Source organism: Tasmannia lanceolata, unplaced genomic scaffold (genome assembly GCF_043159265.1).
Source record: "Tasmannia lanceolata isolate RefF3 unplaced genomic scaffold, GAP_Taslan_0.1 ptg000013l, whole genome shotgun sequence".
NCBI classification, from domain to species: Eukaryota; Viridiplantae; Streptophyta; class Magnoliopsida; order Canellales; family Winteraceae; genus Tasmannia; species Tasmannia lanceolata.
In genome coordinates, this window is record NW_027518690.1 from 50,278,543 (window position 1) to 50,302,063 (window position 23,521).

The 23,521-nt window shown below is 38.6% G+C and overlaps 2 protein-coding genes and 1 non-coding gene across 4 annotated transcripts; 2 read left to right on the top strand and 1 right to left on the bottom strand.

The window, feature by feature from the left end:
- The first annotated feature begins 1,902 nt into the window (after positions 1-1,902).
- TRNAQ-CUG (transfer RNA glutamine (anticodon CUG)) lies at positions 1,903-1,974 on the top strand. Its single transcript has one exon. It is a non-coding gene; the product is annotated as a tRNA-Gln (tRNA).
- Positions 1,975-5,229: 3,255 nt separating this feature from the next.
- Positions 5,230-10,493, top strand: KELP (transcriptional coactivator p15 (PC4) family protein (KELP)). The gene is made up of 4 exons (XM_077395199.1): positions 5,230-5,564; positions 5,684-5,789; positions 7,943-8,039; positions 10,272-10,493. Exons 1-3 carry the CDS (start codon positions 5,265-5,267, stop codon positions 8,035-8,037), a joined length of 501 nt encoding a protein of 166 aa, XP_077251314.1. The 5' UTR covers positions 5,230-5,264; the 3' UTR covers positions 8,038-8,039; positions 10,272-10,493.
- Positions 10,494-19,170: 8,677 nt separating this feature from the next.
- Positions 19,171-22,728, bottom strand: LOC143890494 (transcription factor MTB1-like). Of its 2 annotated transcripts, none has more exons than XM_077395202.1 (2): positions 19,894-22,728; positions 19,171-19,649 (listed from the first exon to the last, which is right to left on the bottom strand). In XM_077395202.1, exon 1 carries the CDS (start codon positions 21,887-21,889, stop codon positions 20,048-20,050), a length of 1,842 nt encoding a protein of 613 aa, XP_077251317.1. In that variant the 5' UTR covers positions 21,890-22,728; the 3' UTR covers positions 19,171-19,649; positions 19,894-20,047. The 2 variants fall into 2 exon arrangements, with proteins under 2 accessions (XP_077251317.1, XP_077251316.1); XM_077395201.1 differs by having other exon boundaries at positions 19,810-22,728.
- Positions 22,729-23,521: the final 793 nt, after the last annotated feature.

Here is a 23,521-nt window from a genome sequence, read left to right on the forward strand (position 1 = left end):
GGAATGGCTTTATGCGAATTTGCCTAACAAATCACATTTGGAATAGGCTATTACATACAGGGAGATGATTTTTTTCGCACCCGTGTAGGATAATACACCCACTTTTAACGTCAAATCAATTTAAAAGGGGGTGTATTATCCTGTACGGGGAGCAAAAAAATAATCTCCCTTACATGTATTATTGTTAACATCAATTATGTATTAATTGGGACAACCGAACAGACACAGCAACTTTGAACTGACGCAACTTGAAACTTACTAATTGAAAGCACTCGAGAAAGAATCTTATTTTTATAGTCTCTATAAGGATCTTGGAGTTTCATTGATAAGATTAAATTAAATTTTGTGCAAGAAAACACTAATTCAGAAAACCAAACAGTATGTGTATCCTACATCTAATACTAAACCTCTTAGCTCAACACTTTTTTTTTGGTGACCAAGCTGGGATTGAATCCCCAACCTCAGGGTCGAAGAATAAAGCCTAACCAACTGAGCTAGAGGCTCAACCCCATCTCCTAGCTCAACACATCTCATTTTTCATCTGAAGGCCTTGTGAGACTGAAATTTTTTAATTAAAATTTTTTTTTTTTTTTTTTTTTTTCAAAACCATTTTAGTTCCAACTATGGGCAAAAACCCATCATTAATACATCTAGGAATTTAAAAAAAAAATCTTAACACATTTTAAAAATAAAAATCTAACACGATATGAGATATGAGTCTTGACTCTCAAGGGTGAGAATTAGGAGCTTCTTTTTTAGGGAAACTTATTAATAGTTCATAGAGTTCTGTAGAAGCTAATCTTGTAACATATTTAAAGTTTGACTGCTAAGTCTGTCCTCTATACAGTATACGAAGAGAAGCAAGCCTACTCAAAGAATTTGGCTTTTGTCTAAGAATCCAAATTTAAAACTTTACAACTTCTAAAACCTTAAGAAACAAGATACAAGAAGAGAATCAAATGGAATTTGATATTTACATTCCCTTATTTTGCTAGATACACCCTATTTTTATTTTAAACTTATTTTCAGCAACAGATGCAATTATCTTCTTCTACAACGAATGAAACAGGTTAAAAAGAAGAGGGTGTACCTATCAAACCATCAGGGATTGATTGAATTGTCAAATGGTGGTGATACATTTTAGCTATCATGATCAAGAGCCTTACCACAGTCACCCACTATCATTTCGATAGGGTCAAAATCAAACAAAAAGGTAGATATAGAAAACCCTAGAATCAATGTTTGTGTGATGTGAGTCCCAGAAGCCCAACATCAAGACATCAAAGAGCCCTTTTTCCACACTTAAATATGGTTCTCCTAGTTGTTATGTTTGATTTCCAGCTAAAAATGGTCCTACTTCTTGGTAAGCTTGTGATGGCGATTGTCAGCATGTTGGATACATTTTAGCTATCATGATCAAGAGCCTTAACCTGGCATGGGTCTTTTTCTTTCTTTCTTTTTTCCGAGTTCATCAGTATTGACTCCAAAAAAGTTTTGAGCCTAATAATCAGTTTTGGACCCACAATCGGTTCTCAACGACCAAAAACAAGGAGGACCTGAAAGTGTTACTCTTGTCAATCTTAAATTGTTTTTTACTTCTTTTTAGTATATTGATCATCCTGCACTTTATATTAATAAATTTGGGCATTTTGCTACATGTTTTTGTGTAAGTTTATTTGATTTGGTGTCATGCCTAATTTTCAGATCATCAATATTTACCCCCAAAACGGTTTACCCTTTATCTATTTGCCCATTTATTTACTTAGGACAGCCCCATACAGTGTAAAAGAGTAGTGGCCCCACATGAAAGAAACAAGAAAGGAGGCTGTGCAAAGTATTAAAAAAAACGGCTAATCGTTTTTCAACTAAGTAATTAATTTAACAAAATTATTGCAACCAAATGGTTCCATGGTCTAGTGGTCAGGACATTGGACTCTGAATCCAGTAACCCGAGTTCAAATCTCGGTGGAACCTTGTTTTTCCCAATTTTTATTCGCTGGGAGGTTCTCTCTTATTTGTTTCTTGGGATTTGCTAGTGTCCATTGCAGAAGGCATTTCGCGGATGGTCTGTTGCATCTAACAGCAGCCACGTCGTCAATGAAGACAAAATCTGATGCCAAATTCCTTTTGCGATGGACGCTAGCAAATCCGTTCTTTCCTAGTTTAACTAGCAACAGTTCTAGGTTTTGGAAAAGAAAGTAATATCTCTAAACCAAAACCCTCTCCGTTTGGTTGCCAGTAAATTTTTTATCTAAGGAGCTTTTTAATCCCAACAGTGAAGTCAACGGGATTTGCTAGGTTTTTTTTTTTCCTACAATTCCTAAAATTCCTGCCAAAATTTAGGGGTGTCATTACCAAAAATGAAAAGGGAAGAGAGAGAGAAAGAGAGATGACATCATTCCCTAGGAAAGAAAAAGAGGAGACAAAGAGTTCATATCATACTCATAAACAATCATTACAAGAGTGGGATTAAAAAGATTCTAGTGCTAAGGGTCTGTTTGGTTGCAGTAAAAGTTGTGTTTTTATATGAAAATCAAAGTAAAAGGACATACTTTTTCCCTTTCCCTACATTGTTTGGTTGCCAAATGCTATTCACGCGACAGTGACTGTGCAAATTTTGCAAATGCAAGTCATTTTCGCTCTCTGACTTTCCTCTCAAATCAAGAGGAAATGAAATGTAAAGAAAGGGGAATCTATTTTCCTTTCCTCCGAGGAATCTAATTGAATATTATAGGTGATAATCTTCTATGCATACATTTGAATATTTGTGACACTTTAGTGAGTGAGAGAAAGAGAGGGTTTGAGAGAGTGTGTGTGATGCTCATCTTGAGAGAGACAAAAGGGTTATGGTTTTGTGATATTTATAAATCTCTTGTAATCCTTATCTTTTTTTTTTCTCTAATAGTAGTAGATCAGTTCTCACCCTGTGGGCACAGGCACCATTGCCAGACCACATAAATTATTGATGTTCTTGTTGTGTGTGTTGTTTTCTCCATATTTTCTCATTTTATTTACTACATTTTGCATCTGGTTTTTCTACATTCAAAAAAAAAAAAAAAAGTGCATGTGGATTTTTGTAAAATCACAGTAGCCAATTTCAGAGCCAAGATTGATGGCTTGGGTGCATAACGTTGTTCATCTTAGGTCCGTACACTTATCCCCCCTCCCCTGTCTTCGAAGATGGGTAATATGTTCTCATCCAATGTTGCTCCAATTTGACCTAGCTGGCTGCAAAGTTCAGACCTAACCATTAATGGAGAAGCTATGGCAACGATGAAACCTATGACTATATAAGATTTTGCCAATCGATGATTGTCAATGCCAAACAGTGATTAGAGAGTCAAATTTCTTAGTGCCTCTGTCCGACTCCACTTGCAAGAATAATTGAGTCTTTTTCTCCATGAGTATCTTCTTCGTAAATCGTACAAGCTGAAAATGTGGGAAGGCATGAATCTTTTAAAACACATGAATGTGTTCAATGGGATCTTATTATGAAATTGGGGTGCCGAGTAGCCCTCCGCGGTGAGGCGTTGACGATCCGAACACGAAAGTGTATTTTCGATTTTGTGAGTTAACAATATGCAACGTTTTCCTAAGTAGATCTGCAAGAACAAAATAAATAAAGTACAAGATAAATCACAAATAAAGCACACAAGATAAACACCAAAGATTTACGTGGTGCGGCCAAGTCTACATCCACGTGAGAAGACTTCAATAATTTTATGATAATGATGTTGTTCATAGATATTTATATAGTGAAAGGTTGGTGAAACACTTGGGACATATCTGGCAGACCAAGAATTTTCTTTAGCAGTTATAAAGAAATTTAAATGTTCAATGTGTTTAATAGTATAAAGATTTATATTTATACAATATTTTTTGATTAATAAATTTTACATTGAAAGTTATTTAATAGCTTAAAGGATTTACATTTACAATGTTTTAAATAAAAATGAGGGAGTAGAAATAGCAACCCAAGATTTCACATTATATAGTATAATATGATTTAATAGTTATAAAGAAATCTATATTATAAGGTGTTAAATAGCTTGAAAACCCAAGTCTTCCCATTATATATTATCTAGAGGACAAGATTGGTCGTTCTTGGGCAAGCGTCAGCCCCCATACATGGTGTTACGACTTTGCGGAGACCTGTGTTTTTGGTAAACAGTCGCCCGGGCCTGGTCACTGCGACCCCCTTTGTGAGGAGGCACCCCTTCTCCCGTTACGCCTTTCGTGCGGGTCGGAACTTACCCGACAAGCATATTGTGTTTTCTGGCTTGTGCTTCTTAGCAGCCATTTGGCATTGGGTGTATTGGGAGAAATTAACGATACTTCTTTATCTTTTGAGTTGTTCTGCCGGATCGGTCGCTCAAGATCTTTGGTCTCCACCCGGACCCGATGAGGAGGCATCGACGGAGAGATTTGAACCTTGTTCCTACATGACCCGATCAATTCAATCAGGCACTCGCCATCTATTTTCATTGTTCAACTGTTTGACAAGGGGCGATCGCTCTAAACCCAATTTTTCATCTTAAAACTTGTAAAATTCTCCTAAATAGACACAAAATTCTGTCCGTGTTAAAATATTGGATGCGACTCGATCTAGCATTTGCTGAAACTCGCCTTGAAGTAACTGGTACACGAACTACGCTATTTTGCATGGTTCTTAATCTCTTTTGAACCCTACACCTCATGGGCTCATGTCACATGTCACAGGGAACTTATTCCCTCTAACCACTAGGACTAGAACATGTTGGAGATTGGCACGCTATTTTGCATGGTTGAACTAATTAAAAAAGGGAAATGCTATCAGCACAACCATGTTTTCATAATTGCACTAACCCATATTGTCCTTTATCATTTAAAGAAGTATCAGCGACTATTACAGTTCCCCAAAAGTTCTTACACGCCAATTTAAAAGGAAAAGACAAGCTGCATTTGTGGAATTATTAAAGAACAGCTGTCCTGATATCATTTCCCAAAAAAGAAGTGAAATAAAACTGTGGAGTAGTTCGAAGCAAAACCTGGTCTAAAAGGGGAACAGAATAAAAATCACTGAAGAACAAACCTTAATTTGCTAGGTGATCCGAACACGTGTATCAATTGGACGGTTGAGATCTCTCAACAAATGTCAAAAAAGAACGAGATCAGGTAAGTGCGCACGTTAGATACAGCTAGATGCGCACGTTAGATACAAAACGAACAAAATCATCTTGCTCATTAAAACCAGAGCAAAAAACAAAGCGTTGTTTTTTCAGGAAATGGAACCAGAAATCCAACATAAAATTGAAGAGACAGTGATAGAGATCTTGAAAGAGGCGGATATGGCAGAAATGACAGAATTCAAGGTCCGAAATATGGCTGCAGAGAAGCTCGGAATCGATCTTTCATCTTCCGAATACAAGCGATTTGTCCGAAACGTTGTTGAATCGTTTTTACTCTCGAATAAAGAGGAGAAAGATGAAGAAGAAGAGAACGAAAACGAAGAAGAGGCAAAGAAAGGAGGCAGCAGTGAGAAGGAGAAGGAGTTTGATGATGATGGAGATCTCATAATTTGTCGGGTGTGTTTGCATGAGATTTTTAGAAAAACCCTCCATTTTTTTAATTAGGGCAAAAAAGAAGTTCTTTTTGTTTTATGTATCTAATTTTGTTGTTGTGTCTTGTGGGTGGTTTGTTTCAGTTATCGAACAAGAGAAGGGTGACGATTCAAGATTTTAGGGGTAAGACTTTGGTTTCTATAAGAGAGTACTATGAAAAAGATGGAAAACAGTTGCCTTCTTCCAAAGGTATTGTCATTTTTCCTTCTGTTGGTTTCAGTGTTTCTGGGTACTATTGTTCTAATGGATGTGATCTTGAATTAGGTTGGAGAAGTAAAGTTTTTGAACTGGAAATCTTAGACTTTTGTTTTGTAATCTAGTGATGAATCACCAGATTTCAATTCTTTATGGTTGCTCCATAATTTAGAGAAACCTTATAAATTAAAGTTCTTTGTTTTATATTTAAACAGAATATTACTTTTTAATTATAGAGATTTAGGCAATTTTTAGCTGATCCATCAAGGATGAGAGGTCTTGAATGGCATTGGGTTGTCTTTTCGGTTATGTTGATTTGGTTTTGGTTCTAAAATTGTATGCCACCTAGCAGTTCTGAGGTTGGTTCAGATGTGTTTTCCCATTTCAGAAATGTCATTTCTGATTATTCCTGTATACAAATATTTTTGAGTACTTTTTGCGGTATTGTGATTCTAGCAGTGAAGATGACAACTGGGGTGATTTCCTTTAGGTGGTTATTGCTGAGTGGTCAAATGCATAGCTACAAAATTCGCAATAAATCCCCTTGAACTGCAAATAGATTTGGCCAAAGATGTTACTAGAATTTTTTTTAAATTATTGTTCAGTTTGATCCAGCTTGTGATTTTACAATACTTTGATTTGTTGAACATTGTTTAGTATCAAATATATATATATTGAAATGGTCACCTGGGATTAAATGGTTTTGGATGTGCTCTCCCTTGTACAGCGATGGAAGATGCTCCTTCATAGTTGAGTTTCATTAGAATTGGAAAATATAGTTGGGAGATTGTAAAATAGTTCAGAAGGTAATGGGATGGAGTGTTGTTTGCTTCAAGCAGTTGTTGCAATACTATCGTTAGTTCTAAAGTTGATCATCACTTTGGTTCTTCATAGACAGTTCCATGTTGGTTTTGAGATTATGTTTTCGTAGCTTTTGTCAATCTTAAAGGGGCTCAGGCATCGATTTTAGTGTTTATCTAGTCCATCTCATTGCAGTGCTTGGCATGCCTGTGATTGGCAAGTTCTGGTTAATTGATAGACAATCTGAAAGTTATGGATGCAATCATGTTTTTTTATTTTTTGGATGTAATCATGGTTTGAGATGTGAACATAGAAATTTAGGAATCTACAAGTAGTGAAATCTAATTGCTGGTCACATTTCTTTATATTTTGTATTGGAGTTATTTGCTTGTGTAAAAAGTCATGGAGAGTAGGATTCTCTTCTGCAAAAGCAAAGGCTGGTCTGAATGGTAATGGCTCTGGAACTGGTCAGAATATCTAGGAGGTGGAACACAAACTCTCGACAATCATCCGGGAATGGCTGTCCGTATTATCACTACAAGAGTGTGAAAACAACCAGTTACTCCAAAAGCTTAAGCTGTTGGAGAAGGCACTATTTAATCTTTTATACTTCAACACTCCCCCTCGCGTGTGGCCCTTCTTGGAGAAGGCATTATTTAATCTTTTTATACTTTAACACTCCCCCTCACGTGTGGCCCCTCTTTTTAGGGTTGGCCTACACATGGCACATGTGACCCCTGTTTTGGGTTTGGCCATTGCATGTGGATTTTTGCTATCAAGGAGGTTTGAACTCAAGACATTTGCTTTGATACCAGTTCAAAATGGCCAGTTACTCCAAAAGCTTAAGCTGTTGGAGGCGTTATTTAATCTTTTATACTTTAACAAGGAATAATGACTGCCTAGTATATTGGCCAAACCATGATTCAAAAAATTTGCAGGCTAACAAAGGATACTTCAAAGGGTGATGCTGGCTTTATGGACTCAGATGATTTAGTCTAGGACAAGGAGTGGGCCGATGCGGATGAATTGATTGGTCTCTGCTCCACCAGTATTTTATAGGTTTCCCAGCCATTGAAGCCGAACCCAGATATCTGCTAGGAGAGCTCATATTTCTTCTTGCTTTTGGGCCATTTTCCATATTTGTTCTCAAATTGTTGTTTTATTTTTCCTGATACTGCATGGTTTTATTTATGAATAAGCTTCAATTCCCAGGAGCAGTGAGTCCGAAACTGTCAATAGTCCATGGATTGCTTTTGGTTTCTTGTCTCATTTTTTACTATGCTTGTTGGTACAATTCTACAATTGTCCTCTGTTTTAATGTTTTGACCAAGTTGTTGTGCCCTCAGGCATAAGCTTGACAACTGAACAGTGGCTAGCCTTCAGTAAATCCGTCCCTGCAATAGAAGAGGCCATCGAGAAGCTGGAGTCGAGGTTGAATTGAGGGTACGTATGAACTTCTATAGAACTTGATACATGGTCGGTACATTGTGATGACTGCAGAAACCAGTAACCAAAACCAAGTTCCTGTCCAATGTAAAGAGGGGTCATAGGGGTTATGAGCTCTATGTTTGTTGATGAATTGGAAGGTTCTTGCAAGTAGCATGAGCATACCTTTTAAGGAATTTTGAGATTTTGCATCCCTCAGGACTCTCAAGTCAAGGGGGCAGAAAAATAAGAAACAGAAAAAGAAAAAGAAAAATACAATAGGACCCCCAAGTCAAGGGGGCAGAAAATAAAAACACTCCAACAAGAGTCCATCTATTCCTTCCCTAGCTAACCGATCTGCCATGTTGTTTGCCGATCTTCTAACATGGTTAAAAGTGATCGAAGACCCTTCAATTTTATCTAGCATCTCATCAAAGAACTGAGCAAATCTCCAGGGGGGACCAACGAACCCCTAAGCCACCGCATGGTATTAAGAGAATCCCCTTCTACTATTACTTTGTCTAATACCAGCGGATGCCTTGGAGCACATCTCTAACCACGGCTTCACCAGCGTCATCTGATCCAATGGGCCCTAAAAGCGCCCAAATGACGTCATGATCATAGTTACTATAAACTTCCTAGTTGGATAGGAAGCTCGTTTTCCCAGAAGCTCGCTTAAGAAAAGTTTTTTTTGCGTCCCAAATTTAGTAGGAAACACGCTTCCCATGTGTATCGTTCGTGTTTCTTCTTAATTAAGAGTGTGCTTCCTATATAGGTCATTTTTTTCCCTAAATGAGTGTTTTCTCCTCTTTTTTTTCATAATTTTGTTGGAGTATATTCTTAAAAAAATGTATTTGAAGCTTAAAATCCTATTTTAAGTTTCAAATATTTGTGTGGGTCTTTTTCCAAAAACATAACATTAAATCTGCATGAATAAAACATGTGAAATTATAAATCCTGAAAACTACTTGTAATTTTAATCAGTCGTGAAGCCTTCTTTAGTGCTTATAATCATTGCCTACATTAAATCAAACCTACCAACCCTACTCTTTCTATACATTTCTAGTTCGCTTCCAACAATGCTTGTTACATGCTTCATGTTGATTTTCAACGACCTTTTCACACATTTCTTCTGTACTTTCGAATTTTTCGCTTCCTTCATTTTCTCTTTTCTAAACCTGCATTTCTTCTCGGCTTCTTGCAGTTGCTTGTTACATGCTTCATGTTGATTTTCAACGACCTTTTCCACACATTTCTTCTGTACTTTCGATTTTTTCGCTTCCTTCATTTTCTCTTTTCTAAACCTGCATTGCTTCTCGCAGTTGCTTCCACCCGGGCAACTATGTTCTCAATCTTCTTCTTAGCAACTTAAGGCATGTGAATTTAGGTTTTACCTTTTTGGTATGTTACACTATGCTTCTCATTTTGATTGGAAGAAATGAGGAGAAATGTGAGAATGTGAATCTCACAAATGAATCCGTATTGCTTCGAAAGATCTCAGTTTTTTACTGCTCGAGAGGTGGGATTTCGACAAAATGGGCATCGCAGATCGGGTCTGCCTTCTCCTCGAGAATTGTTTGTTTTTGTCACTCCAGTCTCCACACAGAAAATTCGAAATAAGCCTTTCCAAGAAGGTTTCCCAACACAACCTTATTGCATCTTTACTTCGTCCTTGGGGAAAGAGGTGAAAAAAATAGAAACATAGCATTCAATTTATATTTTGCACTTTTAATGGGTGTAAATAAATAGTTAAATATTGTTCCGGAAACTCCTTGGGCGGGTGGGAAACCCGTTTCCCCTAAAACGCGTTTCTCGCAGTTGGGAAACTCGTTTCCCCTAAAATGAGTGAAACACGTTTCGAAAACATTTCCAAAATATGATACAAAATTGGAGAAACATTTTTGAAACACATGGGAAACATATGGAAGACGTATGTAAATAATGTGTAAACGCGTGATAAACGCATGCAACGCTCGTGCAAAATGCATATGAAATGTGTAGGAAACATGTGTGGAAATTACGAAAATCATTGTGGAAAAAACATATCATTTCCTAAGACGTTTCTCGCACGATTTTCTCTCGTTTCTCGTTTTCCCTGTATTTTTTTTCATGCGTTTCTCGTTTCCCATTCCAGTTTCTCACTGTGGTAACTATGATAAAACCACTGTACCTGTGTTTTTGTGTTTTGTTTTGCTTTTGTTTTTTTAGAACTGTGTGCATGGGCTGAAAATTTTCTGTCATCTTAAACAGGCAATGAGAAATACCTAAACTGGAGGGGGGGCGTGAATAGCAAAATAAGTAGCTCGCTGGTATCAATTCTCTCTTATCATTAGAAGGCCAAGAATTGGGTATTCTACACCAGTAGCAAAGAGTTGCTGTTGATGAGTGTTCTAGCTATTAAACATAATGTGACTGATTAACACTCTTATTTTGAAGAGATTTATACTGGTGCAAATGGTTTGATTCCTGTCTTATTAAGGGTAACTAAATGGGTCGTCCTCAAATAGGGGTGTAAACGAGCCGAGCCGAGCTTGGCCAGGCTCGGCTCGGCTCGGCTCGTTAAGCTCAAATACTAGGCTCGGGCTCGGGCAGGCTCGCGAGCCGCTCACGAGCTTGGATTTATCGAGTTTCGCATATGGCAAATGGTGGTAGCAAATGGTGGTAGCAAAGGTAGCAAAAGTAAAAAAAAAGTAATCATTAGTTTGAAAAATGTAAAATAGCTGATTTATATGGTTTGAAATGAAAAATTACGAAGAACAGGTACTATGTTATGACAATTAATAAATAAATACCAAAAAATGATAGAAATTATGACAATTACGAAAAAAAATTAATTTTGAACCGTTTGATTTGCGGTGATGTTGACAGAACATACCTACCCTCTCACCTACCATCAGTACGTTATTTTTGCTTTTTGCATATTATATTGACTTTAAGAGCCGAGCCGAGCCTGGCGTAACTCGGGCTCGGCTCGTTAAGCTTAGCGAGCCGGCTCGGCAAGCTTAACGAGCCGAGCGAGCCTCCGAGCCCGAGCCAAAATTGACACCCATTATCCTCAAATCATTTTCTGTATGTATAAAAATTTCAATTGGCCACATATTTCTTCGTCTTTATTTTCAAAACGGAGTTCCGTTTTGGAAGATTTTTCCTTCAGTAAATGACTGGGACAGCATGTCAGCACTATTTCCTCCCCATGTTTCTCAAATGTCCATTGGTCCCATTCTATCCGGATGATCCTAGACCCTTGATTGAGGGTGATGAAGTTGACTTCCCTTAAGATGTTTGTGGGCCATTGATCCTTTGCACTCCTCAATCTAGGGTATTTGTACCGCATGGATCAGGTGATGACATACCGGATCAATGGTCTCAGTTGCTGAAAACATTGTCTCTGTACGTCAGTGAATCATTTTTTTTTTTTTTTGGGTATTCTTGTTCAAATCCCACTATTCAGTCCCTAATAGTTTTGGATTTTATGACTGCTCTGCCATGTTTTGATAACTGCACTAACTCTCCTTGTCTTTTATTATTTAACTAGCTGTCAATGGTTATTACTATTCCTAAAAAAAAAACCTTTCAGAAGCCAATAAAAAAGAAATGACCAGGTGAATTAGAGCCATTATCAAAACATGGTAGTGCCAATATGAGAAGCCTTTGAGAATAGATTTTGAGTCCAAAACTGATTATTGGTCCAAATTAAACGTAATTTTGAAGCCAATAATCAATTTTGGATTGAAAATCAATTCTGAAAATCTGAAACGAGCAGGTCCTGAAACAGATATGATTCACTCTACTAGGAGAAATGTTTTTAGTGATTGAGCCTTTAGGCAGGATTGAGGGCTGAAAGGAGATAAGAAGAGGAGAAAGTCTGGCTATAAAATTAGCCCATGGGAACAATATGAACTGGGTTGCTCGTTTACATACAAAAGCAAGTCTCTTAGGTTTTTGATACATCATTATCCTATGCTTAAAAAAGTAATAACTAAAAACTTTTTACAAGGTTAATAAGCTTTGTGAATGTATCTTTTAATGACTGGCTCCAAATGGTCATTTACACTAAAAATGGTTGGAGTGGGCTGGAACTGTGATTGAATCTCTATGGCTCTATTTGGTTGCCTCCCATATGTAGAAAGAAAAGTTAAAAAGGATTATGTTATTCCCTACGGCTCTGTTTGTTTGCCTTCGTCTGTGGAAAGAAAGTGATAAAAGATAGGTTGAATCTATACGGCTCGTTTGGTTGCCTCCCGTCTCTAGGAAGAACCAATTACAACGGCTGAGTTGAAGCATTCCAACTAAGTTCAAGCATTCTTTGGCATTAGCCAATATTATCCTTAGATGATGATGATGATTAGTGGAGTATCCACTCGAGTATTTTTTACATGGTTCGGCAAAGCCTACGTCCACTGGCGATCCAAGAGAAATATTCCACTAATTAAGAAAGATACAAAGATTACAATAGATTCTTCAATCGATCCAACACTTGATCGATTCTCAAACCCTTCCCTTGTAACCCTTTTCAAAACCCCTTCTTGACTTCCTCTTGTATAAAACCCAAGAGAATACAAAGCTTTCTCGTTGCCGTCGAAGAACTAGAGCAATCCCTTAAAGATGCCTTCACGAAGTTCTTTTCTATCTCTCCTTCCACCAGGAGGCACAAAACATATGTTTTTCTTCCCTTGATTTTCCCTTCACAAAGATGCACCAAAACTTTAAGTTTTTCTTCTTCTTTTTTCTTAACGTGAGAGAGAGATTATTGAGAAACGTGTCATATTTCTTGTGTTCTACCTAAATTAAGAGTTAAGTTGGTTGGCTAACTACTTAGGGGTCTTTTATGTATCTATGTTTGAGTAGTATATCCTAAAGTATATAGTTCTCAAAGACCTACTTACCTAAAAGGTAGCAAACTTGAATTCATCCTAAGCCTGTTTTACAAATAAAATAAAGGGACTGTAGGTAAACTTGAATTCATCCTAACCCTGTTTTACAAATAAAATAAAGGGACTGATATTAGCTGGACCATGTTTTTATAATGGAAAGAACTCCCCTTGTTTTACATGTTTTTACTAGTTGTGAACATAGTTAGCAAAACATGAAACGGTAAAGAGACAGTACGGGAAAAACCGAGTTTAATACATTATTGGTTCCGAAAAAATGTAGTAAAAAAAGGTCAAATAAATAAAAACATGAAAAAATTCATTTAAGAGGAATGCTAGACTCACAGGAGCCCTTGCAAAAAAACTGGGAAAGGGTGCTCTCATTGGTCAAAACCCCTTTATGACGGTTATTCCGTGATTTTCCTAAATGGGTTTTGACCAATGAGGGCGCCCTTTCCTAGTTTTTTTTGCAAAGGCTCCTGTGAGTCTAGCATTCCTCTTCATTTAATAGTTAAAATTTTATCATTTACAAAATAGAGGAATTCTAGACTGAAGGGAGCCCTTGCAAAAAAGAGGTGAAAGGGAGCGAATGGGAGAGCCCTTTCACCTCTTTTTTGCAAAGAGCTCCCTTTAGTTTAGACTTCCTCTACAAAATATAGCGGGGTGAAGTTGAAGAGTTGTCCATCTTTTCAGCAGTTTTTGTCATATTCATCTAATTTAATTGAGATGGTTGTTCTCTAATGCAAAAGTCAGCTGCGAAATTCCTTTCCGCAAAATTCCATAGAAAATCCTAAATGCAAAAGTATGATAAGTATCAAATTCTTGTGACGGAGGATTCCCTGAAATGTTTGTGATTGGGCTCCCACAACACGACATTTCCACAATTTGGAGTATTCTTTCGTCGGGCCTAAGGTCAATTTTTCAGGAGGCGTTGGGACAAATCGGGGCCCACATCCTATCAACGGGCCCAAGATTAATGATAACTGCACTCCCTTCTTCTTTTTTTTTTATAATCCTCATTTTACTAACCACTTTCTTGATTGGGTTGGTTATAGCTTCCTGGGAATTGTAATAGGTTCTAAGCAAGGTTTAAAATTTCGGTTTCGGTACAGGTTTCGGACCTTGAAATTTCAGTCGAAATCTGGTAAAAAAAAAAACAATATTTTATTCATTATTGAAATTTCGGCCGGAATTATTGAAATTACGGTGAAATATTAAATTAATATTTAAAAAACAGATTTTTTGTGTCAAATTTCGGCCGAAATAAATGACCATTTCGGTTTTGTGTAGTTTCAGTGTCGGTCTCCACCGAAAGCAGTCCAAATTTAAAACCATGGTTCTAAGTAGCTAATAGGTAAGTGCAGGATAAAGTGTTGGGGTATATAATTTTTTTCCCTCTTTAGATAGGTTATGTTTTAGATTTAACACTGAACTAATTTTTTTTCTAGAAAGCTCTTTTCCACGTGTTCATATGCATGATCACATGGCACTGCCTTGTTTTGATAATGGCACTAACTCATGTTATACAGCTCCAAAAACCTCTCAGAACACATTAAAAGAGAAAAGAAAAGTTGAATTTGTGCAAATGTCAGTACCCCCCTGTATCAGCAATATCCCTTCACGTGAAGAGGGTGGGAGGTCGTTGTCCTTGGTGCATTGCCCCTCACGTGAATAGCTCTCTCTTTCTCTGTCTCGTCTTTTGACTACTAGATTGGCTCCTTCCTATTATAAATCTCACTACAACGTAAAAACTCGCATCGATCCAATAACCACCACTTATTTTCAGACGCCTTTCATTAGGAAATGATATATTCAACCATTTTTCTTCCCCGGAGTCCCGAACCACCCCCTTGTAGTGTTTTTGTTTTTTTACTGGGATTGAACCTCCGACCTCTGGGTTGAAGAATAGAGACTCAACCATTAGGCTAGAGGCTCAATGCCACCCCTTTTAGTGTAGTTATGACCATGGCTTTAAATTTCAACCGAAATCCAAAATTTCGGATTTCGGTGGAGAACGAAACCGAAATCAGTTTAACCCAAAGGCCTACGTTAGATATGCCTAAACTATCTTAAGCGGTGCTCTCTCATCTTCTCCTCAATTGGTGCCACCTCCACCTTTTTACATGTTTTCATTTTTAATTGGATCTAACATTGTGTGGCCGCACATCCATCTAAGCATTCGCATCTCCACTACACTTCATCTTATGTAGATGCTGCTTCTTGGTGGCCAACATTATGAGCCGTACAACATGGCTCGCCTTACAGTTGTCTTATAAAACTTTCCCTTCAACTTGGTAGGTATTTTACGACCGCACAGAACTCCTGAAGCATGCTTCCACTTCAACCAACCTGCTCTTATTCTGTAGTTAACATCCTCTTCAATCTCTCATTCCTTATGCAGGATTGAACCAAGATAGTGAAAGATATCCTTCAAAGGTACCTCCTGCCAAGTCATATTTATTACATCCTCGCCTCGCCTCCTTACATTACTAAAATTGCACTCCATATACTCTATCTTAGTCATGCTCAGTCTAAAACCTTTAGATTATAAAACCTTTCGGCCGAAATTTTAGGACGAGATAAAATATTAGTTTCTAGGTTTCATCTGATTTCGGCCGAAATTTCAAAATTTCGGTGAGGACCGAAACGCATTCCGACACCGAAATTTGAAACCATGGTTTTAAATTTCGTCTCGAATTTGAAATCGGTAATACCTGAAATAGTAGTTTATTTCTGCTGAAATTTTGAACGAAATTTAAGGGATTTCACCCGAAAATCTAGATTTTTTATAATTATTTAATATTATCCCAAAATTTCTGTTGAAATTATGTATGAGAAAAAATAGCCGTTAATGTGATTTCGTCGGATTCGGCCGAGATTTTGATTTCGGCGAGGACCAAAGGAAACGTGGGATCACGTTCCGGGGACGACACCCAGCTTCAAAAGAGGGTGCTAGCGCCTTCTTTTGAAGCTGGTCTGGTGTAGCTAATGTGACTTTCTCGATCTTTAGTTCCTCTTCTTTCTCTCTCTTGACCAATGCTCCGGCTTCCATAACTCACTGAAAAGATCAACCGTTGTGACACAGGTGTATCGAGGTAGGCCGTGGATTGACACGGCGATACATTTATACAAAACTTCTACCCCGAGCACTTGCAATGGAGCTGTAGACAGTCAAGTGAAATTCAAATCCACGAAATAAATTGATTCTGAACAAAATCTTCTTCCTGTAAAACCTGCTCGATTTAGATCCGGAAAATCGTAGGAATTTTATGAAACCGTGTGCTATGGCTCGAATCCGTAGTCAATCCTATTTCCGATAAGAGCAGTTGATAATTGAATCCAATTTTTCCATTATTTTACTATGCGTGAAACCGAAATTTGAAACCATGGTTATGACTATTCTTTTTACACTGAGTAGGTGGCTAGGAGAAGAAAAGGGGGTGAATAAATCTCTTTCATTTCACGAAAAGAAATGCCTTTATCACGATCACCACGTGCTTGAGAGAGAGAGAGATTCCTTCCTTTTTTTTCTTGGTAGTGTTTGATAAAGCATTATCATCATCAGTAAACATAAAATGTAAGAGTGGGGATTTTTCTCTGGGAAGTGATATATCCTCCCCTTTTGATCACTAGGAACATCCCCCCTGTTAGTGTTTGTGACAATCAGGGGCATTGAATTCTTCTAACATAAGTACAACAGCCTCTCTTTAGTCATTGATACATTGAATTCTTCGAACATAAGTACAACAGCCTCTCTTTAGTCATTGATACACTGACAGGGGGGTTCCTGGTGATCAAAATGGGTGGATATATCATTTCTTCTTTCTTCTTGTGAGAAACAAAGAGCTTTTTCTCGTTAACCAATTTTATTTTATTTTCCTGAAAAGTAAAAGGCAACGTGATAAAGGTTTGTGGGGGCAGTGACCCAGACCATTCATTTGTTGGGCCCAAACGTAAGTATGTCATGCACCGAAAATCATCTTCATAGCAGAAGAAAAAAAACAAAGTGTTTAACAATCATGGCTTAGTTGACCGATTGGGTGGGATCCTAATCCATTGTATTCCATCATGTGCATAGATCTGCTAACACGGTGGCTGATGATCCTGCTAGGGTTGGAGTGGAGAAGGAAGAGTTGGAGCTTTTTAATTTCCTTCCTCCTTACAGTCTCTCTTTTTACTCATTATTATGGTGTGTTTTTTGGATGTTTATATCTCTTTGGATTTGACCATCTCGGTCCATTTTTCAATAAAATTGGTAGCTTTAATTGCACATCCAATTCACCTTTTTCAGACAGCAACCAATCCATTGGGTCCCACATGTCAGACATGTGCCCATCCACATGACGTCGCAATGATCGGGACCATTCAACTGCTGGGCCCATGATGGCGATGGAATACCTTAAAACGTCACACATATAGGATTCCAAACATATGGCCATGACTCCAACCATGTGATGTGTGAGCTGAAAATGTCAAACAACAAAACAAAAGGTGAACACAAGCACCCCACAATTACGAGTGCTTTGAAAGGATAATCCAAAGCAATGGAACATGGAAAGTACAGACCCTAAACCGTTTGTTCCTGAAGGAATGAAATAGAGTGACATGAATTCTCCTACTTACTCTCTAAAGCAACCCATTGTCTAAGAAAGACCTCTACTAGCAACAGATCATACCCAGTTTAGCCAGACAAGTCTAGAGGCATTTTATGACAAAAACACATTCATCAAGGAAACGACCGATTAGTTATTTCAGTTCATTGTTTCACAACCATATGAGAGTTCAAATGTTTACAGAACTTAAAACAAATTTGTTCTCTATACAGGCAGACAAATACCCAGATGGGTAAAGGAAGATTTTCAAATCTACAGAACAACCACCATGGATGTGTGTTCCAACTCTATCAATGTATATAGGAATTAGCACTAATATTTCAACCTGAACTTCCTCTGCATGAAACGGGCATGCTTTTAGTCATAAAATTGGAAGTGTTGGACACAAAAAAGGCACCCACTTGCAGTTCCCTTGGTGAATACACAGGCTGTATCTTAGGTTTGATCCCAACTGGCCCACCAGGGGAAAAAAAGATACGGTTGCAAGTTGCAGCGCATTTCGGACCAATTGAAAAAAAAAAAAAAAAAATCAAACTGTTCTCCACTCCATCAAAACAAACACTAGGTATTCCCAGATGATCTCAATCATTTACAAACTTATACCAGGCACCAGGAAGTTGTATTTGGCGTCAAAGTTTCTTTCTCATTAGATTAGTAAAACTTCAATGATGCACACAAGTCCAGTGAACTACTGAACTGAAATCTACAATGGTCTCCCTACTGTTGGCTAATAAATTTGTCATGGAGCTGGCCCTCTGTCACTCACTAGAAGAGGAAGAAAAAAGGACGACTACAAAGAGGAAGATGAGATTTAACTAAAGCCAGACTGGAACCCAAAGTGGAAGGTCCATAAAACTATAGCGCCACACTAGGAACATGCACCACTCTTAAGAAGCAGTTCATGAGCGAGAAGGAAAAAAAATATAAACTAACAGATGATTCCCAATCACATTAAGATATTAGGAGTTTACGCGAAATATAGCCTAATTAAACACGTAAATGGGTATTTTTGTTTGAGGCACACAGAATGGGAAGGAGTTTCGAGAACTCTTTCATGCCAGAGAATCAAGATTCCTGGCTTAACAAAAAGCCCTCTTGTCAAATTGTCACATAGTAAATCCAGATAGAGACTGAAATTATCTTCCCACTTGACTGAAACTTTTTAATAAACTATGGTGAAGGATACAGACACAATAGGCCAAGTGAATTGAGATCAAAGACAGTGATATTGCATCAAAACAGTACACATGCCCGCAGGAGGGGTCAAGAATCACCATTCCACTCCCTTGAATCCAGTAACCCAAAAATCAATTTTTCTGCTTCCTCTCGTCACTCATTTCTGGTAGGTACCAAACAGACTAGACCTCGATACTAAAGACCTTGATGTAGAACGTTTCTAGTACGTTAATCATCATATGTATAGACGAGTATGTTAGTCCACTGAACACTAACTAAAATATAAATATGAAATTGTCCTAAACCTGTTAAAGTAAAAAAGATAAATAACGCTTTTCTCCAACAGCTTAAGTTTTTGGAGTAACTGGACGTGCGGGGGAGTGTTAAAGTATAAAAGATAAATAACACCTTTCTCCAACAGCTTAAGCTTTTGGAGAAGTTGGTAAGTTAACAAAACCAAATAAAATGATACTTAAACAACCCAATTAATAAGGTTAACACTTGCCAGGAAACTGGACAGGTTAAATACATTGCAATAAAAAGGGATTGAAGAAAGCACATAATAAACAAAATCAAGAGTACTCTTAAAGTCCATGGGAACTTTAGGAGATTCGTCAACATACATTTATGTACATTCTATCAATATCTTTCTAACAAATCTACAAAATATTATCAACAAGAGCGGTGCATAAGTGCGTACAAGAACTCTCTGATAGTTACTGCAAGAGGAATCCATTACCTTCAAAAGTAACCAAGTATCTAAAGTTGCACGGAAACTGTACCAAAACAAATCCTTTTCAGTTGTAAGTCTGTTAAGAGAGAATAATGTGTTCAAACAGAATAACCGAACACAACAACAGCAGATCCTGTAATATATGATGCACCGAAAGGGTCACTATCTGCTAGAATGCCCCACCTTCCTCAACTCCCAACAGTCGTAAGCAACAAATAGTAGTTAAATACCGCACCTGACAAAGATATACTGTTACCGGGTTGAAAAAAGAAAGTAAAAACAGAAAAAGAAAAGAAAGGGAGGGGAAGGTTCAAACCCTAACAACAAAATTACTAGATTACCCTATCTGTAAAAGTGATCCACTAATTGAAAGTAAGAAATGTTTGTAAACTTACAGATTAATTAATTAATTATGCTTGCTGGAGAAGTTCCTCAGACCGCATGAATATGTATACTTGTAAATAGCGACAGATGCTTACCGTCATGGCTGCCTCTCTGTCAATCTACGTGGTACACTTTTTCCAATTTCATATAACCCCTCGCACTAGACTCCTCCGCTGCCACATCAAAACCTCAGCACAGTCTACCAAAGGGTCTTCCTACCAGTCTGAAGCAAGCCAACTGAGTGTAAAGCTATAAGGCAGTGGACTCGCGATTAAGTGCAGCAATCAGCTTCTCCTTTGTCAACTGCTCGGATCCTTGAGACTTAACAACAAATGTGTGAAAAATAGTATCATTGCCAGCAGAGATCTTCGACTCCACCACAGTGATCTGTGCCTCCTTGAATGCATGGATGACTTTAGAAACGGGATGCGTATCCAAAGGGCAGCTCACCCGGACAATAAGTTCATCATGTACTGCTTGGATGTCGATATCTGGGGTCTGAGGCCGCTTCTTATTCTCCCCGGAATCGCCTTCAGAAGCTGCATCTCTAGATACACTCCCAAACTTCTCCCTCTCCGACTCCATGTCCTTGACCTTCTTCTGAAGCTCAGTAATGTAGGTAATGGCATCTCCAAGCAATGATGCCTTGTCCATCTTGGAGATATTGGGCACCACGGCTCTCAGTGCATAGAAACGCTGATTGAGCTTCTCACGTCTCTGGCGCTCTGCTTCGACGTGGTTGAGAGGCTCCTCTCGTCCATTTGCAGGTTTCCGGCCTCTCTTCCTTGGTCTCCGCTCGTCAGCTTGACCCATTTGTTCCTCCTTGCATGAAGCCTCAACGTCTGAGTGTTCTGACTCTGCTGGACTTGGACGTGATATTAGGGGGCCTCTCGAACTCGTTTCGGCAAAGTCAATTTGCCGCTGTTGCTGCTTCTGAGCCTGAAATTGGCTGAGTTGAGGATCCTCCCTAGCCCCATTACCGATCACCACAACACCATTGTTGAATTTTTGTGGGTTACTCAGCTGATTATGAGAACCATATACCTCAGCCCCTGCTTTTGCATTATGGATCTGGTTCCAATTCAAACCATGAAGACCCCTCCTGCTGTGCAAAAATGGCATTCGGTTGCCACCATTTGAGTACATGTCCCATGGCCTCTCCTCCACCTTCGTGACAACAAGCTTCCCATTAATCTGAGATCGCCCAGGATTGAGATCCTGTCCAAAAATCTTTGGATATTCCTCCAAGCGATCACCACCCCCAGACCCAAAACCAGCGACAGGGGGGTTGTCTTCTTTCTTCTCGCTCATCACAGACACACTCATCTGAGAGACCGGTGCCATTTGCTTCATTGGGGCAGGCGGGGAGACCGCAGAGAAGGCAGACCTTACCGCCTTCACAACTTCTAAATTCTCCTGTATGGACTTCAACGACCCCAATTCGATGACACCCCTATCTGTGGGAATGAGGACGACAGTCTGGATCCGTGCAGACCTAGCAAGATAAGACCGGACACAGTAATCACTTGGCAATCTCAGCATATCTTTAAGCCAGATGTGCTTCCCTGACACAAACGCCTTACCAGGCGCACCTTCACCCCGGGGAAGCGAGAAGTACATGGATGTAAGAAAGAACATCTCTGTATCAGTGACCCTATCCAACCCGAAAGCATAGCTTTCCTCATCGGATCCCCCAAAGAATGTATGGAGTTTCTGAAGGACCCTTTTTCTCATCTTTTGCTGGGTATCATCTTCGACCCCGAGATTTAGTACCCAATTCTCAGAATCCTCTCCTTCTCTGGGTTCTCTGCAATACCCATCTCCCCAACCAAGAACCAAATCCCCTGACTTGGACCGTGAAATCTGCCAAAAGATGGCGTAATTCCAACCCAAATTGGACGAATTTGAGCCTTCAACGAGCTCTAAGAGCTTGTTCTGAAGATTTCCATCACTACCTACGGCTGTCAATAGACCATCCGAAGAAATGTTGCTCGTTGTAAGGTAATCGAAAGCCCGCGGACCCAAAACGGCCATGACCATGGCCTTATCCTCATCGTCCCAAAATCGACCCGTTCCCATCTCCGTCTTCATCTCTCTCCCCCCACCAATGTAACAAAAAAAATACAACAGACACAAACAAAAAGAACCCTAAAAATCACAAACCCACAACCTTAAAAGAGACTCTAGAGATTTTATTCGGAAAAAAATCCCCCAAAAATTCCCAACACAACACGAAAAGCTGAAATACTAGGTTTTCATCAACAAGGAACAACCAAACAGATTCCTTTTTCAAAAGAAAAGAAAAGAAGGAACAACCAAACAAACGGACAAAAGAGAGGATAAGCAAACAATTAATCTCTCTCCCCCTCCACCAATTTAACAAAAAAAAAAAAACCCTGAAAATCACAAAGCCACAACCTTAAAAGAGAGTAGAGATTTTATCCCCTTTTTACACCGAACGAAAAAAAAAAAATTCCCCTAAAATTCTCAATCCACCGGCAAAAACAGCAATACTAGATCTTTCAACAACAAGGAATAACCAAACAAATTAACAAAACAAAGGGATAAACCAACAATAAAGAAAGAAAGACAAATCTACACGGTTCCTAGGTTTCTCTTCTTTCGGAGATTTGTCCTAAACATTCAGATCTTACAAAGTTCTCATCCAATTTACAGAAAAAGAAAAAAATCTAAGAAATTTTGAATCCGAAGAGCATACCGAGTGGAGCAACACCGAATTTGGGGGATTTTCGTGGGAATCAACGGTTGAGATTAACTGGTAAGAAAACCCTCTCCTTTTCTTTTTTTTAATCTCTTTTTGGTTTGTGAAGAGAGAGGGAGAGGAGGTGTTGAAGAGAGAATGTTTGCCCTAAGAAAGAGTAAAACCGCGGGAGAAAAAGAGAGAGGGGTGTGTCTGTAACAAAATCTAACCCTAGATCTAGAACCAGAGGGTTATAAAGTAACTCTCTGGTTAGTTTCGGGTTAGTTGGGAGTCGGCAAGGATTTTGTGGCGTACACAATTATCAGACATACCACATACGTTCAAAGTACAAACTGTCAAAAATAAAACAGTTTAACTTTGGGAACTGATAAATTCTCCCCTTTTCTTCCCCTCCACCACCGTATAGTGTATTTATGACTCCCGTTTTACACTACGAGGGGGTGATTCGGGGAAGAAAAGGAGAAAATTTATTATTACCCTTTGGCGTGAACTATGCCAAGCCGATGCTTCTCAACTCCGAGTGGTGAGAGATGATGGAGTATGGACTATCCGAACTTGAATCCGAACTTAAAAGGACAAGATCTAGCACATTACCAACATCTGTGGACACATTTCAATCCTTATCATAGGATACAAGATTTCATCGGCAAAGTAGGTTAGCTAAATCCCTAACCTACTTTGCCGCTTATGCTCATCTGCACTCTCTAATAAGAATTTCAACCGTGTACAATGTAAGTAGGACTTACTAGGATACTCCGATTTGAAATGGATCGTGACTGAGACTTCACAAGTAGGACCAATAAGGGATTTGAATGGATTGCGATTAAGACATGGTAGATCCGATCTGAATCTATTTCTAGTAGAGCTTTTCTTTTCTCCATTTTTCAACCACTTCTCTCCCTCTCCTTGCTCGTGCACTCTCAAGCAAGGTTTTAAATTTCAGTTTCGAAACGCGTTTCGGTCCTTAACGATGAAATTTCGTTCGAAATCTATCGAAATCG